The sequence below is a fragment of the Oncorhynchus gorbuscha genome, linkage group LG25 (genome assembly GCF_021184085.1).
Source record: "Oncorhynchus gorbuscha isolate QuinsamMale2020 ecotype Even-year linkage group LG25, OgorEven_v1.0, whole genome shotgun sequence".
In the NCBI taxonomy this organism is placed as follows: domain Eukaryota; kingdom Metazoa; phylum Chordata; class Actinopteri; order Salmoniformes; family Salmonidae; genus Oncorhynchus; species Oncorhynchus gorbuscha.
Window position 1 is genome coordinate 22,706,036 of NC_060197.1, and position 17,797 is coordinate 22,723,832.

The following is a 17,797-nucleotide window of genomic DNA, read 5'->3' on the forward strand; positions in this document are numbered from 1 at the left end:
TTGAAAAAAATAAATAATAATCATACAGCCTTCAGGGCTACCTTGAAAATATATATATATAACATTAATTCCACAGTGAAACATAAGTTGATAGAGCAACAGAGTTTGTGGGTTCGATTCCCACGGTGGACCAGTACGGGGGGGGGGGGTATTAAAATCTATTGCAGCATGCATTCACTACTCTAGGTCACTATGGATAAGAGTATCTGGTAAATGACAACACCAAAATAGCAAAGTTTTTATGTTGAATTCCATAATGCTTTATATGGTGGGACATTTCTGGCTAGGTCAACTGATTTGTATATTAATGTATCTTTCCACAGTAATAATATGTGTGTTTTTAAGCCTACTATAAATGCAGATTGACTGATAGATCCGATTCTGAGAGCCTTCTTCCTCTGCCGCAAAAAAACAGGGGTGTATTAATTACGGAAACCATTTACTGTTTAGGAACCAAACTGAAGCAAATGGAGCAACGGAACGAAACGGGGAGGGACCGACCTGAATTTGTCCAATAGAAACTCTCGTTTGCGTTTTGCCATCGGAGTAAACGATTTATATTGCAAAACGTTTTGCAACAGAATCGGCGTAATGATTACACCCAGAGAGTAACCCACTTTGCGGTGAGCTGTTGTAAAATCACAGCTGGTTCAGCATCCACCACAACAACACACTGCTTAGCAGAAAAGCGAATTTAGATTTTCTCCTCTGATTTGGAACACCTAAACAGGTAACTGGCTAACATCACGAACAACTGAATAAGCTCGACAAATGCTTGTTGTCACGTTATTACGAGTGTGTTAGCTAGCTAGCATTCGTTTGGTACTAGCTAGCTAGCTGGGTATATTGGATCATGAAACGATTCGATGTCAATAACGTTAGCTAGCTACCGTATTTAGTAGATATTTCTGTGTTGTTATAATAACAATGTGCCTACTAGCTAGTAAGCTAACTAATGTTGGCTACGTTACATAAACATATGCATATCAGTTAGCTAGCTAACGTCAAGGCAAGTTAACATAACGTTAGCTTTTGATTTTTATCTTGCCAAGACGGCAAGCTAGAGGAAAGAGGATACCTAGTCAGTTGCTCAACTGAATGCTTTCGTCTGAAATGTGTTTTCCGCATTTAACCAAACCGATCTGAATCAGAGGTGCTGGGTGCTGCCTTAATCGACACCAGTGCGTCATCGGCGCCCGGAAGCAGTTATTTTTGTGGATTTAACTGCCTTGCTCAAGGGCATATTTTTCCACAATGCCAGCTTGGGGATTTGAACCAGCTCCCTTTTGGTTACTGCCTCAGCACTCTACAGAGGCCTAAAAAAATGAAACATTCCTGTCTCATTTTCTCATTCCCTCCCTCCATCCATCCCATTCTTCTCTCTTCTTTCCCTCCCTCCTCTCTTCTTTCCCTCCCTCCCCCTTCTTGCTCTTTCCTACCCTCCTCCCCGTTCCTTACTCCTTCCTACCTCCCTCTCACCCTTCTCTCTGCTACCGTCCCTCCCTCCCCCTCTTCAGGTACGCTGGAATTTTCTGACACCCACTCGGACATGTCCTATGTCTTCATTAACGACTCGTCGCAGACCTCCGTTCCCCTGCTGCAGGTAGAGTCCAACACAAGGGTGTCAATCCCAAATCGACCCCTAGGCCCGATGCCCTATGCACTTGTGGAGATCTGAGAGGATTTGACCGGCGTAAACAATATGGTAATAGATCCACTTGCTCACTGCAAAAGTGGAAGTTTCACCATGTTGCTTACATCTGTCAAATCCTCTCAGATCTTCGCACGGGCATAGGGTGTAGGGTCTGGGGGTCAATTTGGGATTGGGCAATAATAGTGTATTCACTAGGAACCAAACTGATGCAAACGGGACAAAACGTGGAGGGACCTAGCTTCCTGAATTTGTCCAATAAGAAACTCTCGCTTCTGTTGAAAAACCTTTTTGGTTGCAAAACATTTAGCTACAGTGTGCACGAATGAATACACCCCCAGTCTTTAAAGTTGATGGTTGCTAGGGTTAATAAAATTATTAGCCTAATCAAAGTTGTTTTATAAACTGAAACATTTTTTTTTACCAGCCAAAGTCAATAAAAGGTGTGCATGCAAAATAAACACGTGTTTTGTTATCTATTGTGGGGATGAAAAAGCTGTACATACTTTGAATCAAAATAAATAATTTAAACTTGTATTTTCTACAGCTGGATGGGATGAAAAATACCACTAAATTGGGGGTTTTAAATGTTCAATTCCCAAATGTTCTGAAAGCCATACAGACACCATCAATTGACTATTATTGATCTAACTCATCCCGGGTTGCTATTGTAGTAGGACGATTTCAGCGTTATGGACATTACATTTGCATGCAAAATCACAACTTTAATGTCTCACAGAATGGACAAACAAAATGTAAATTAAACTTTTGATGTGTGTGTCTATAGTACCCCTTGGGGGGAGTGCCCCCCCCCCAAAAAAAAAGCAGACCTCTAAATATTGGCATGTTAGTGAAATAAAGAAAATAAGAAGCATTATGGATGTTACATGAAATGGACAAGCTTTTTCAGGAACATAACATAATAGTAAAAGTAGTGAGTTTGTAAGTCTTAGGTCAAAACATGGATAGCCTTTTCGAAGAAAATTGGGAGCCCCATAGGGCGGCGCACAATTGCCCCAGCGCCGCCCGGGTTTGGCCGGTGTAGGCCATCATTGTAAATAAGAATTTGTTCTTAACTGACATGCCTAGTTAAATAAAGGTTAAAAAAAATATTGTGGGTAAATAGACAACTTTTTTGTATTACAATTCTTCTGAAATATTGTGCAAAATATATGAGACAATCTACATGTGCCTATACTAGGCTTGGTCGATACCCCATTATACGATATAATGTGTAGATTTCGAAATACTGACGGTATGATTTTCAATACCATTTTAAATAATCATTTATTATAAGTTAAGTATAACTATAAGAAATATAGTTTATAAGAAAGATTTGTCAAATAAATTATATCCAGCTCAGGGATCCAGCTATGCATTTAGTCTGTTAACTTGTGGCTAGATGTCAAGATCAAGCTTCTTGGTTACAGCAGAAACATTCAATTTCTCCTGTACCAAGATCCCTGTTGTCTTAATTGTTTTGTGCGTCCCCCCCCGCCAACAAAAAAAATACTCTGAACGAAAATATAAACACAACATGCAACAATTTAAAATATTTTACAGAGTTATAGTTCATATAAGGAAATCAGTCAATTTAAATAAATTCATTAGGCCCTAATCTATGGATTTAACATGACTGGGAATACAGATATGCATCTGTTGATCACAGATACCATTTAAAAAAACAAGGTATGGTCGTGGATCAGAAAACCAGTCAGTATCTGGTGTGAATACCATTTACCTCATGCAGCACAACACATCTCCTTCACATAGAGTTGAACAGGCTGTTGAATGTTGTCTCAATCATTTTCAATGGCTGTGTGAAGTTGCTGGATATTGGTGGGAACTGGAATACGCTGTCGTACACGTCGATTCAGAGCATCACAAACATGCTCAATGGGTGACATTTCTGGTGAGTATGCAGGCCATGGAAGAACTGGGGAATTTTCAGCTTCCTGGAATTGTGTACAGATCCTTGCGACATGGGACCGTGCATTATCATGCTGAAACATGAGGTGATTGTGGCGGATGAATGGCAAGACAATGATTTCATCACGGTATCTATGTGCATTCAAATTGCCATCCATAAAATGCAATTGTGTTCATTGTCCATAGCTTATGCCTGCCCGTACCATAACCCCCCCGTCACCATGGGGCACTCTGTTCACAATGTTGACATCAGCAAACCGCTCGCCCACACGACGCCATACATGCTGTCTGCCATCTGCCCGGTACAACTGAAACCGGGAGTCATCCGTGAAGACAACACTTCTCCAGCGTTCCAGTGGCCATCGAAGGTGAGCATTTGGACTGCAGTCAGATCCTGGTGAGGACGACGAACACGCAGATGAGCTTCCGTGAGACGGTTCCTGACCGTTTGTGCAGAAATTCTTTGGTTGTGCAAACCCACAGTTTCATCAGCTGTCTGGGTGGATGATCTGTGACAATCCCGCAAGTGAAGCCACCGGATGTGTGTGGAGCTCCTGATCTGGCATGGTTACGCATAGACTCGTCAGTCTATTCTTGTTCTGAGAAATTAAGGCTATTCCATGCGAGAAATTGCCAAGAAACTGAAAATCTCGTACAGCACTGTGTGCTACTCCCTTAACAGAGAAGAACATTCATGAGTCGCAGAAAAAATGGAAAGATGCTGGAGGAGTGCTGGACGCCATCTGTCAAGCATGGTGGAGACAATGTGATGGTCTGGTGGTTGTAAAGTGGGAGATTTGTACAGGGTGAAAGGGATCTTGAAGAAGGAAGGCTATCACTCCATTTTGCAACGCCATGCCATACCCTGTGGACGGCGCTTAATTGGAGCCAATTTCCTCCTACAACAGTACAATGACCAACGAGAACAGCTCCAAACTATGCAATGACTATTTAGGGAAGAGGAAGTCAGCTGGTATTCTGTCTATAATGGAGTGGCCAGCACAGTCACCGGATCTCAACCCTATTGAGCTGTTGTGGGAGCAGTTTGACCGTATAGTACGTAAGACATGCCCATCAAGCCAATCCAATTTATGGGAGGTGCTTCAGGAAGCATGGGGTGAAATCTCTTCAGATTACCTCAACAAATTGACAACTAGAATGCCAAAGGTCTGCAAGGGTGTAGCTGCTGCAAATGGAGGATTCTTTGACGGAAGCCAAATGTATTGTTTCAATTAAAAATCATTATTTATAACATTGTCAACGTCTTGACTGTATTCCTTTTCATTTATTATTATTATAATAAAACAAATTTGAAATAGCGCCCATTGTGTGCACATTCGGTAATACCACATACATGTATGCTACAGAACTGGTATGACGGTATGAAAATCCGGATACCGCCTAGCCTTAGCATATACTGCCAATCCACTTTTCAGGACACTGGATGAAGTCTGTATATTTTGGGGGGCTTTCATTTGGAGAAAATAAAAATACTCCAGTACTATTCACAGATTGTTGTACTGCCATGTATGACAAATGCATTTCCGCATATATTTTCCAATAGAATCTTAGCTAGAACACATGTCGTTAGTTAGATGGCCAATGAAATGACAACTTTTTGTTGTTGCGGATGCTCAAGTTGACTTTCCCACGGAATTGCCCAGTAGAGAATGTGTTCTCAATAACTTACCTGGTTAAATAAAGGCAAATCCCTATCTGCAGGCCTGCATTGACGGGGACCTGCCTTTCGCCAAGCGGCTACTGGAGACGGGCTGTGACCCAAACATACGGGACAACCGGGGTCGTACGGGCCTGCACCTAGCGGCTGCCAGGGGGAACGTGGACATCTGTTGGTTCCTCCATAAGTTTGGGGCAGACCTCCTGGCTACAGACTACCAGGGTAACACAGCCCTGCACCTCTGTGGACATGTGGATACCATCCAGTTCCTGGTGTCCAACGGCCTCAAGATAGACATCTGGTAAGAGAGGGGCTGGGAGTTGGATTGAGGGGTAGTGGCTTTTTTTTTTTTTTAGATTTTTTTTAGAGAGAGCACTTGAATGTGAGTGTGGCTCAAGTCTAGATATATCTGGTGAGAAAGGGAAGGAGAGATGGGTAAAAGCTAGTGTTGGAACGGTTCAGAGCCTTAGAGACAGCCTACTGTCTGACAAAATGTGCATTATCATGGACCATCCAAGACACATTAAACTAGCAAACGTAACAACCCCATCCCAGTTTTGAACAATATTCTCCTTTATCCCATTTCTACTCCACGGGCCATGGACTGATGCAGGACAGTAAATGTGGGCTTAACATCTGAAAGAAGCACCAGCACCTTTTACAATCTAACATCCAAGCGTTCCCTTTCACTTTCTCAGTAACCACAACGGGTCGACTCCCCTTGTACTGGCCAAGAGGCGCGGGGTGAACAAGGACGCTATCCGTCTGCTGGAGGGCCTGGAGGAGCAGGAAGTTAAAGGATTTAACAGAGGAGCCCACTCCAAACTGGAGACCATGCAGATGGCTGAGAGCGAGAGGTGAGGGGAAGAGGAGGTAGGGGGGGGGTGCAATTAGGCAACGCGAGTGGAGACTTCAAGCTGCGGAGTGAGCTTATGATGTGATCTTAACTCTGTTACACCCATTCTAAGCTGGAGACCATGCGGATGGCAGAGAGCAAAAGGTGAGGCGGGGACAGGGTAGCACGAGGTGAAAGGGTTCCACAGGAGGTGACTATTGTAGTATGTGTGTTGCAGTTTCTGATTTTCACACCCACTCACCAGAGGGGGCAAGAGACTAGAACAGAAGTGCAGCATATAAAATATGAATGAATTTGCATCACTGTGTGCTGGTTGTCAAACCGATCTTCAATGTCTCTCCGCTCCTCCGATAATCTCAGTGTGTGTGTATATATAAGTAATGTTACAGTCTATCTCATTTACCACCATCTCCCCTCTCTCCCCCCTCAGTGTGACGGAAAGCCACTCCTATCTACAGTACCAGTCAAAGTTTTGGACACACCTACTCATTCAAGGGTTTTCATTTATTTTTGCTATTTTCTACATTGTAGAATAATAGTGAAGACATCAAAACTATGAAATAACACACATGGAATCATGTTGTAAAAGTGTAAACAAACCAAAATATATTTGAGATTCTTCAAAGTAGCCACACTTTGCCTTGATGACAGCTTTGCACACTCTTGGCATTCTCTCAATCAGCTTCATGAGAAATACTTTTACAACAGTTTTGAAGGAGTTCCCACATATGCTGAGCACTTGTTGACTGATTTTCCTTCACTCTGGGGTCCAACTCATCCAAAACCATCTCAGTTGGGTTGAGGTCGGGCGATTGTGGGTGATCCAGGCTGCATCACACCCGGCCGTGGTTGGGAGTCCCATAGGGCGACGCCAGGGTAGGCCGTCATTTTAAAATAAGAATTTGTTTTTAACTGACTTGCCGAGTTAAATAAAAAATACATTGTCTCGGCCGGGTCAGTTCCCTGGTCAAATAGCCCTTACACAGAATTGAGGTGTGTTTTGGGTCATTGTCCTGTTAAAAAACAAATTATAGTCATACTAAGCTCAAACCAGATGGGATGGCTTTTCGCTGCAGAATGCTGTGGTAGCCATGCTGGTGAAGTGTGCCTTGAATTCTAAATAAATCACAGACAGTGGCACCAGCGAAGCACCATCACACCTCCTCATCCATGCCTCACGGTGGGAACCACACATGAGGAGATCATCCGTTCACCTACTCTGCGTCTCACAAAGACACGACAGATTTCCACAGGTCTAATGTCCATTGCTTGTGTTTCTTGGCTCAAGCAAGTCTTTTCTTCTTATTGAGAGGAGATTCACACAATCTCCTCTGAACAGTTGATGTTGCAATGTGTCTGTTACTTATTTGGGCTGCAATTTCTGAGGCTGATAACTAATGAACCTATCCTCTGTAGCAGAGGTAACTCTGGGTCTTCCTTTCCTGTGGTGGTCCTCATGAGAGCTAGTTTCATCATAGCGCTTGACGGTTTCAAAATTCTTGACATTTTCCGGATTAACTGATATCTTGAAGTAATGATGGACTGTCGTTTCTCTTTGTATATTTGAGCTGTTCTAGCCATAATATGGACTTGGTATTTTACCAAATAGGGCTATCTTCTGTATACCAACCCTGCCTGACAACACAACTGATTGGTTCAAACACATTAAGACATTCGACAAATTCACTTTGAGCAAGGCACACCTGTTAATTGACTACCGGGTGAAGCTGGTTGAGAGAATGCCAAGAGTGTTCAAAGCTGTTATCAAAGCAAACGGTGGCTACTTTGAAGGATCTCAAATATAAAATATATTTTGGTTTGTTTAACACTTTTTTTGGTTACTACATGATTCCATATGTGTTATTTCATAGTATTGATGCCTTCACTATAATTCTACAATGTAGAAAAAATAAAGAAAAACCCTTGAATGAGTAGGTGTGTCCAAACTTTTGACTATACAAAACATTAAGAACACCGGCTCTTTCCATGACAGACTGACTAGGTTAAAGCTATGATCCCTTATTGGGGTCCCTTGTTAAATCCACTTCAATCAGTGTAGATGAAGGGGAGGAGACGGGTTAATGAAGGACTTCTTAGCCTTGAGACCATTGAGACATGGCTTGTTTATGTGTGCCATTCAGAGGGTGACTGGGCAAGACCAAAGATTGAAGTGCCTTTGAACGGGGTATGGTAGCAGGTGCCAGGCGTATTGGTTTGTGTCAAGAACTGCAACGCTGCTGGTTGTTTCTTGCTCAGCAGTTTCCCGTGTGTGTCAAGAATGGTCCACCACCCAAAGGACATCCCAGCCAGCTTGACACAACCTTGCGGGAAGCGTTGGCGTCAACATGGGCCACCATCCCTTTGGAACGCTTTTGACACCTTGTAGAGTCCACGCCCCGAGGAATTGAGGCTGTTCGGAGGGCAAAGTGGGGTGCAACTCAATATAAAGAAGGATGTGCCTGATGTTTAGAACACTCTGTGTATATCAAGTTATGTCATGGTGGCATGTAAGCTAACCATGGGCTACTTCATTCTCTCCCTGTCAGTGCAATGGAGAGCCACTCCCTGCTCAACCCCAACCTCCAGAACAGTGAGGGGGTACTGTCCAGTTTCAGGACCACCTGGCAGGAGTTTGTAGAGGACCTGGGCTTCTGGAGGGTAAGTGGCACGTTGCAGCGTCACGGATGTTTAGCAGTGCAAGGAGACTGGGACTTTTGTTCTGTGACATGCCGTACAAGTGTGTCTTTTGTCGGATTGATTAAGCTAGGCATCTCCTGCTTAGCAACAGAACCTTTTTGCCAGAGACAGGAAGTTACCCCGCAGTCGTAGCCAATAAGGGGTCTTCAAATGACCATAATGTGTATACCCTGGTGTCTCAATTTTGGTGAAACTCACAATAAAGGCTGCTTTTCGAACTCTTGTTACAGGTGCTGCTACTACTGGTGGTTATCGCCCTGCTCTCCCTGGGCATCGCTTACTACGTCAGCGGGGTGCTGCCCTTCTCCGCCAGCCAACTGGAGCTGGTACACTGAGGAGGGAGAGAGGAACGGTCGGAACTGGGGCACAGATAGAGGAAGGGGGGCGGTTAAAAAAAGAGGACAAGAATGGAAGGTTTGGGGCGACATGCAAGGAGGCACTGGGGTTTAGATTGTAAAGGGGTGGGTGGATGTTTTAACTTTTAGATTCACTCGCGCACACATACGTACTCGCATAATTCCAGCAAAACATTCCCTTTCCAACCTTGGAGACTACTCTTACCTTAACAATCCAGCCAATTCTAGCAGAGAGCAGAGTAATGCTTGTTCTCATGTGATGTCATTGTGATTGACATGACTAGCCAGGGCTTGTTGTCCATATGTGATGGTTAACAGTGGCTTTTCCCCAGGTGGGCCACGTCCCAATGATCTCTCATTCCTCCTAAAGTGTGCACGTGTTAACTTCCCTTCACTAATTTGGAAGGATATGACTGGTATATGGCTAGAACTGCCACCCAGGCCTCCACCAATCCAATGCTTTTAGATTTGTGAGAAGGCGTGAATGAGTGTACACTTCAGGAGAAAGGAGATATTATTGGGCAGCACCCCGGGGAGTCTGCATTTCCTGCATTTTGTACTATATATGTGTTCTATAACATTTGCTTTAAACATTCTCAACGTGGCTCGTTATGAATGAGAATCCACATCATTTCATGTGTTAGTAATCCCTATGACAAAATAAATGACTAAATCAAACTAAATATTGTACAGTGGCGTGAATTTGTCACCGTTTTCTTTTTCTGGAATACTCAACATGGCTTTTTAAAGAATAACCCTCAAAAAGAGAAAATATACAAATCTGTAGTGCTGGAAAAAGTACCCCATTGTCATACCTGAGTAAAAGTAAAGATACCTTTTAATAGAAAATGACAAGTGAAAGTCACCCAGTAAAATACTACTTGAGTAAAGGTCTAAAAGTATTTGGTTTTAAATATACTTAAGTAACAAAAGTAAATGTAATTTCTAAAATGTAATTAAGTATCAAAAGTATAAATCATTTCAAATTCCTTATATTAAGCAAATCAGATGGCACCTTTTTGTAGTATTTTATTTATTTATGGATAGCCAGGGGCACACTCCAACACTCCCAACATCATTTAGAAACAAAGAAGGTGTGTTTAGTGAGTCGCCAGATCACCAGCAGTAGGGATGACCAGATGCTCTCCAGTGCGTGAATTTGACCATTTTCCTGTCCTGCTAAGCATTCAAAATGTAATGAGTACTTTTGGGTGTTTGGGAAAATGTATGGAGTAAAAAGTATATTATTTTCTTTAGGAATGTAGTAAAGTAAAAGTTGTAGAAAATATACATAATAAAGTACAGATACCCCCCAAAAAGTACTTTACACGACTGCAATTCTGACATCATGTGGTTTCATACTAATATTAAGTTACATAACTTTGCATATCTAATGTAGTTGACACTATTCCGGTTTATAAGAAGAGAAATTGAAGTTGTCCCTGAATGATGGGGCACCACTGGATACACCCTATATGTTTAATAAAATCAGCTATATGCATTGAGCTTGTCTGACGCTTTAAGCTTGATGAAATAAGACAAATGCCTCAAGAGGACGCCAGAGATCTAGATAAGCAGAATTAAAAAAACTTCAGCTGACTCAACTACTCTCCCGCTCCAGCTGGCTTTCTAAGATTCTGCCATTACTCTCCTGAAGTTGTGCTACGCTAGGAGTCAGCAACCCTTCTCATGTTGAATACCAATGTATCCAATGTATTTCTACCGATCTGCATGCCAGTTATGGTTTTCATATGCACATTTTTGTGAAACAGTTTCATTAACTTATAATGAAGTCTTCGTATCTCACAATCATTGCCATCTATGTAAAAATAGCCTACATAAAGCCAACAAATAAAAGCATTGCAGCCTTCAGGTAGAAAATATAATGATAAAAAAAAAACAACATTTTATTAACTATTAAGTTGGTGGCAACATTGTATAAAATATTCTGGGCCCTCAGTTTCCCAGGACAGACACAGCTGTTGGCTATTTGCGTAAGGGATAAGAAGCTCACCGGAGTACCGCACCTCATATTTTCTACGGCTTGAGCTTCTGTTCCTCTTATAGAATATTAGCGAAAAAGCATTGTGGAGTTCCTGCACCTTATATAAACATTACCAGCATCCAAAATGAGTACCGGAACCTATTTCAGTAAAAGTCACGCACTGATAAAAAGTAATCACGTAGGCCTATTTATTTACGTTTCCAGTGGATCAAGGCATAACATTATCGAAACGAGAGCTGGGAAAAAATAAAAAAATACATTGAGGATCTATTATAATTATCAATGGATGTAAAAAAACAAGACTTCCTTTGCTTGCTGTTTGAGGTGAAGAAAACATTACTTTGAGAAATACTATCAGATCCCCATATGGGCACATTTATATGCCTTCATTTACGCCAGGCCAGGCAGCCTATAGGTCTACTTCTATGCGTGCGCGTCCTTGCTCAATACTGACAGAAGCACTCCAAACAAAAGACAATGACTAAAGTGACAAATCTTGTTTCTCACAAGTGTAGCATATGTTGTTCACTCTGCAAACAATGTGTCCACTCAGACAATGAGAAGGGAAAGACTGGAATAATAACATTGAATGCATTCAAATGAATTAGCGTAACCAAAGTAACAACATTGTAGATTAGAAATGATAGGAATTAAAGGTAAATGTACGACTGGTGACATGTTATGGGGAATTGATATACACTAACAAGCAAAGCAAACAATTGACACAATGAAGTTATGAAACAACCATGTCAAAACACTTCAAGTCATTCATATGGAACACTGTTTGGGTTGTAGGCCTACCGTGTCAAAACCATATATATAGATATATATACATATATACAGTACCTTCAGAAAGTTTTCATACCCCTTGACTTGTTTTACATTTTGTTGTGTTACAGCCTGAATTCAAGTCGAATAAAAAAAATACACATATCTCACCCATCTACACATAATACCCGACAATGACAAAGTGAAAATATATTCTATTGAAATATTGAATTTACATAAGTATTCACACCCCTCAACATGTTAGAATCAACCTTTTCCTGTGATTACAACTGTCTTTCTGGTTAAGTTTCTAAGAGTGTTGCACACGTGGATTGTAAAATACTTGCATGTTATTATTTTTACTCTTCAAGCTCTATTCCATTTATTTTTTATCCTAAAAAAAAACTCCCTAGTCCTTACCGATGAAAAGCATACCCATAACATGATGCAGCCACCACCATGCTTGACAATATGTTGAGTGGTACTCAGTGATGTGTTGTGTTGGATTTGTCCCAAACATAACGCTTTTGTATTCAGGACATAAAGTTAAATTCTTTACCACATTTTTTTGCAGTTTTACTTTAGTGACATTTCAAACAGGATGCATGTTTTGGAATATAGTTATTCTGTACAGGCTTCCTTCTTTACAATGTGTAATTTAGGTACGTTTTTAAAACCATGTCTATCTTTATATGGTGTGAATCTGAAGACATCGGCACATTTCATATGCCAAAGCAAAACCCGTAGTGAAAGCCCCCAGAGACCTGACCACTGCAGCTGAAGATGACGGTAGGCCTACCTCATTCAAACAACCAAGGCTTGAGTTTAATCGTTCAGGAGGACAGGCTTTAACCCAGGATAGCTGAACAAGCATAGAATCAGGAATTAGAATAGTAATTGTGTAGTGAACACGATGGGAGACAGAGAGCTGGTTTCGAGCGCAGGGCGCAGCAGGTGTTTATTTGTAAAGGACCACAGGAGGAGGCAGGTATAGCTGGGTCCAGGGGCAGGCAGAAGGTCATACACAGGGGGTCCAAAAAGGCAACAGTTCAGACAGGGAAAGGGCTAGTGACGTCGTCCGGGAGATCAGGCAATAGGTTGATAACAGGAAATCCGATAGGCTAAAGTACAGGCAGGAAATAGGCGTCGTTAGTGAGGCAGGCCAAAGCTATCATACAAGGGAGGATTAAATTACAGGAAAACCATAAGCTCCAAAAAGGAGTGTCACAAAACAAACAATACCTCACAACGATGGGGTGCAAAGAACTGAACTAAATAGTGTGTGATAATGACACACAGGTGTGTGAACAGGTGATTGGGATCTGGAGGGTGAGCTGCGTTCAGGGGATCTACGTGTTTGAGAGTGTGAGTTGGAAGCAGACGTTACAAATTGAGTAAGATCTCTATGTGAACAAGCTTGGAGCTGGTTATGTAGTAGAGGAAATCCTGCCCTTTTCCATGGTAGAATATTTCATTATTAGGTTACTTATTTGGTATATAGGCCTACATCTTATTTTCAACGACAAGAGTTGTACCTTGTCAGCTCGGGGATTTGAACCCCCCCACACACACACACACACACACACACACAAAAGAAACCACTAACCCAAAAAATATGAACTGCAAAATAGTTTATTAATAATCTAGATGGAAGGTTTTCTCTAAAAAGTATTTCAGGGATGTGGGGGAAGAGGGGGCTCATAGGCCTACTCAAGGTTTAGCTTAGATGGGTGGATCAAGGAATGGAGGGATAGAGGGGTTCGGGGATTGGGCGGGGAGAAAGACGGATCAGGGGAGTAGCGGCCCGACTCTGACCCTGCTCTTGCAGGGCTACTGCTCCCACTGGGGAAGACTGGGTTTATGTGGTGAGTGGTTGAGAACCCCCCTGCTGGCCGGTGCAGGTAGTGTGGTGGGGGGGACATATAGGCTGCCATCTGCATTTGCATGGCCTGGAGGACCCAGGGGTTATACATCGCTGCTTGCATCCATGCCATCTGGGCCTGAGCCATCTGGGCATACAGGGCCTGGGCTTGAACCTGTTGGGATTGGGCCTGATGGGCTTGGGCCTGGTGGGCATTTAGGGCCTGAGCTTGGAACTGCTGGGCTTGAGCCTGATGGGACTGAGCTTGTGCTAGATGGGCATTTCGGGCCTGGGCTTGTGACTGGTGGGCTTGGTGTGCCTGGGCCTCATTTGCCTCTTCGAACTGGGCCTTGGCTATACAAAGCTGGTGGTTGATGGAGGGTGTGAAGACCAAAGAGTGGGCTAGGTGGTAGGGGCAGGCATCGGGGGTGGCCACAGGGGGACCTGGGGCTGGTCCAGCTTGTCCTGGTGCCCTGTCGAAAGGGTTGGGGTTGAGCCTCACCCAACCATGGCCTATGGGAGTGATGCTTCGACTACTACCGCTGTGTCCGTCATGGGTGGTGGTAGGCCTGGACGTCGGCGAAGATGCCCCAGCCACAGAGGCCGTTGGTGGGTTTGGGGAGGAGGAGGCTGGGGCTGTGGTGGGAGCCGGGGTGGAGTAGGTGTAATAGGGGGTTAGGGCCTGTGCAGGGGTGGATGGGTTGGAGTAGGAGCAGGAGGGGGCTGGGGTGGGGTAGGACAAGGTAAAGGGCGGGGCTGGCGAGGAGGCTGGAGCCGGGGTGGATGTGGATGGGGTGTGGGAGGAGGAGGGTGTGACCAGCAGAACGGTCTTATTCTGGTTAACAGCCGAGCTGATCTTGGCAACCAGGTCCTTGGCAGCTAGCGAGAGCTGCTCCTTCTCCTTCTTCTCATCCTTCTCGGCCTGGCCGTCCCGGGTCTCAGCTTTACTGGTAACGGGAGGGCTAATGGGAGTAACAGGAGGGTCGGGCTGGCGGGGAGGACCAGGGATGACCATGACTATCTCCACATCGTCCTCCTCCACCGCTTCCACCTCTGCAACCACCGGTACCTTGATCTTCTTCAGTAGGTTCTCCTGGTGCTGTCTGAAGCTGTGATGGTAGTACATGGACAACTGGAAAACATAAGACAGGCATTGAGATGAGATCGGGCCTATTTGTAAATCCTAGAGATTGTGACAGTGAGTTATGATTGTGAGCCGTAAATAGCCTATATGATGATAGTGTAGGTAGGCTTTATGTCCCAAATGACACCATGTCCCCTATGTAGTGCACTACTTTTGACCAGGACCCATAAGGGGAGAGAAGGAACCATAAATGGAATAAATAGAGTGCCATTTGTGACAAAAACATGTAACCACATTGGTAATGCATTGCTAATAGATTTAGGCCACTTAATGTGTTTGATCAATTAGGCCATACCTTTGAGGTGGGGGTAGCTGAGGAGAGCTTTTGAAAACCGTAGAGGATCAGTTGTTGGTCGAATCCTGCCATGGTGACACATGGGAGAGTAGGTTGGAATCCTGTTCGCTGCAACACCTCCTTGGTGAACCGTTCCTCATCGAGAAGCATGTAAATGCCATTCTTGTCCCATGTGGCCGACTTGAACAAGTCCGAATCCACTATTTTCCACAACCTCGTAGGGAAATCTTGATTGAAGAAGGAATTGCTCAGTTTCACTATTTCTTCGTGGTCAAGGCGAGGCCTCTTCCGATATTTGAGCATCTGTCGAGCGTTTTCCTCCAGAAGGTAGCTAAGATCTACGTCAGTGCCAATCGCGGAAGTCTCAGCTTCAACATCTCGTACCCTCGTACTGTTGTGCCGTTTGTGAACGGTTAGGTCTATGCCTAACACTCTTGGAGATGCACTCATGCTGTCACTATTTAGCTGTTGCGATTGTTCCACTAAATTATTCGTGGCCATAGTTTTGGCAAGCAAGCCGAAAATGTTATATTGCTTCACAGGTACTTCTCAATAACAGAAATCACGATTGCTGTCGTCATTAATTTTAAATGTAGCACTTGTTTTTATGGACGTCATAGAAGCTCAATGGCAACGAGGTGACATCATAATGCGCTTTAAACCAAGGTGAATTCGCGCGCGCAAACAATCCAAACAACAGTCAAGGCTCGAAAAAAAATCTGATTAGTCTCCACTCAGAATATCAATCGTTGACATCCGAGTGGCTACCTCAACGCGCTTTAAAACAACCAATGTAAGTGGACATAGCTCTCACTATTGAAAGCATTTCCCTTGAGGCGGTTTATTGAATGGTTGATTCAAAGAAACAGAACGAAACTCCCGCCATACCACAATAAAGAAAAAACACACACAAAAATATTGTTGGACCAGTATTTATCTTTAGAATAGCTTCGGAGTTCTTTGGCGTCTATGATTTTACTTTTACGTATGACTCGCGTCTCACTGTGACTCGTTGCTAAATGTTTTGTGTGTTGGCATTGGTTACTAAAAAAGTTCGCATTGTGACGTTTTTAATATGTATGAAGCATGCAGCTTTCAAGTGAATTCCATCCATCAATCATTCTTTATCAACCTGCAAGGCGCACAGACAAAAACTTTCATGAGCAAAGAGTAACGGATTTTTCCCACTACCGTGCCCTCATACATACAACTAAGAAGATGACGAGCAGGAAGGAGATCAGCGCGAATATATCGACACGGTCTCCCCCAGTGTCTCCCTCCGCGTCCCCTGTAGAGGAGTCGGGGGACGAGAACTTCTCCGCGGAGCGTCAATGCTTCAAAGAGCGGGCAGACACGATCCTCGCGCTCACCCCGGTTGCCAAGGCTGCCAAGAGGCTTCGTCTGGACCAGGGAAATGTGAGAATATGTTGTGTTTATTTGCTGTCTGTATGCTGAATGCTTTTATTGTTCACCTGCCTGGGGACTGGATATATAAGCTATTTCGTTAACACCTTCCTATTATTGAGTTGCACTCAGAACAGACTCAATTCGTCCGGCCATGGACTCTACAAAGTGTCAAAAGCGTTCCACAGGGATGCTGGCCCATGTTGACTCCAATGCTTCCCGCAGTTGTGTCAAATTGGCTGGATGTCCTTTGGGTGGTGAACCATTCTTGATACACACGGAAAACTGTTGAGCGTGAAAACCCCAGCAGCATTGCAGTTCTTGACACACTCAAAGCAGTGTACCTAGCACCTACTACCATACCCCGTTCAAAGGCACTTCAATCTCTTGTCTTGCCCAGTCACCCTCTGAATGGCACACATAAACAAGCCATGTCTCAATGGTCTCAAGGTTTAAAAATCCTTCTTTAACCCGTCTCCTCCCCTTCATCTACACTGATTGAAGTGGATTTAACAAGCTGACAATAAGGGATCATAGCTTTCACCTGGATTCACCTGGTCAGACTATGTCACGGAAAGAGCATGTGTTCCTAATGTTTTGCAAACTCAGTTCAGTACTTTTGACGATAATATGTTGCCATTTGGGGCACAGCCTTGGCTAAAGTTGGCCTACAACGCAAAAGATATTTCTGAAAGATTTAGCCATGTTTCAGTTGTACATGGTCCCTGTCAAACCAATTTAATGTATACAAATTCCTTTCAGGGACAGAACCTGCCACTGCCACCCACCAGGCCGATCGGGGAGACTCTGTGCCACTGCCACCCACCAGGCCGATCGGGGAGACTCTGTGCCACTGCCACCCACCAGGCCGATCGGGGAGACTCTGTGCCACTGCCACCCACCAGGCCGATCGGGGAGACTCTGTGCCACTGCAACCCACCAGGCCGATCGGGGAGACTCTGTGCCACTGCCACCCACCAGGCCGATCGGGAGACTCTGTGCCACTGCAACCCACCAGGCCGATCGGGAGACTCTGTGCCACTGCAACCCACCAGGCCGATCGGGAGACTCTGTGCCACTGCCACCCACCAGGCCGATCGGGAGACTCTGTGCCACTGCAACCCACCAGGCCGATCGGGGAGACTCTGTGCCA

At 44.0% G+C, this 17,797-nt stretch overlaps 2 protein-coding genes across 2 annotated transcripts; one reads left to right on the forward strand and one right to left on the reverse strand.

Annotated features, from left to right (window-relative positions):
- Positions 1–545: 545 nt before the first annotated feature.
- LOC124014519 (ankyrin repeat domain-containing protein 46) lies at positions 546–9,850 on the forward strand. Its single transcript, XM_046329619.1, has 6 exons — positions 546–730; positions 1,518–1,603; positions 5,303–5,559; positions 5,957–6,115; positions 8,661–8,772; positions 9,042–9,850. Exons 2-6 carry the CDS (start codon positions 1,550–1,552, stop codon positions 9,144–9,146), a joined length of 687 nt encoding a protein of 228 aa, XP_046185575.1. The 5' UTR covers positions 546–730; positions 1,518–1,549; the 3' UTR covers positions 9,147–9,850.
- Positions 9,851–13,595: 3,745 nt separating this feature from the next.
- LOC124013582 (pollen-specific leucine-rich repeat extensin-like protein 2) lies at positions 13,596–15,920 on the reverse strand. Its single transcript, XM_046327899.1, has 2 exons — positions 15,241–15,920; positions 13,596–14,933 (listed from the first exon to the last, which is right to left on the reverse strand). The coding sequence occupies exons 1-2, from the start codon at positions 15,739–15,741 to the stop codon at positions 13,647–13,649; spliced, it is 1,788 nt and encodes a 595-aa protein (XP_046183855.1). The 5' UTR covers positions 15,742–15,920; the 3' UTR covers positions 13,596–13,646.
- Between the last annotated feature and the right edge of the window lie 1,877 nt (positions 15,921–17,797).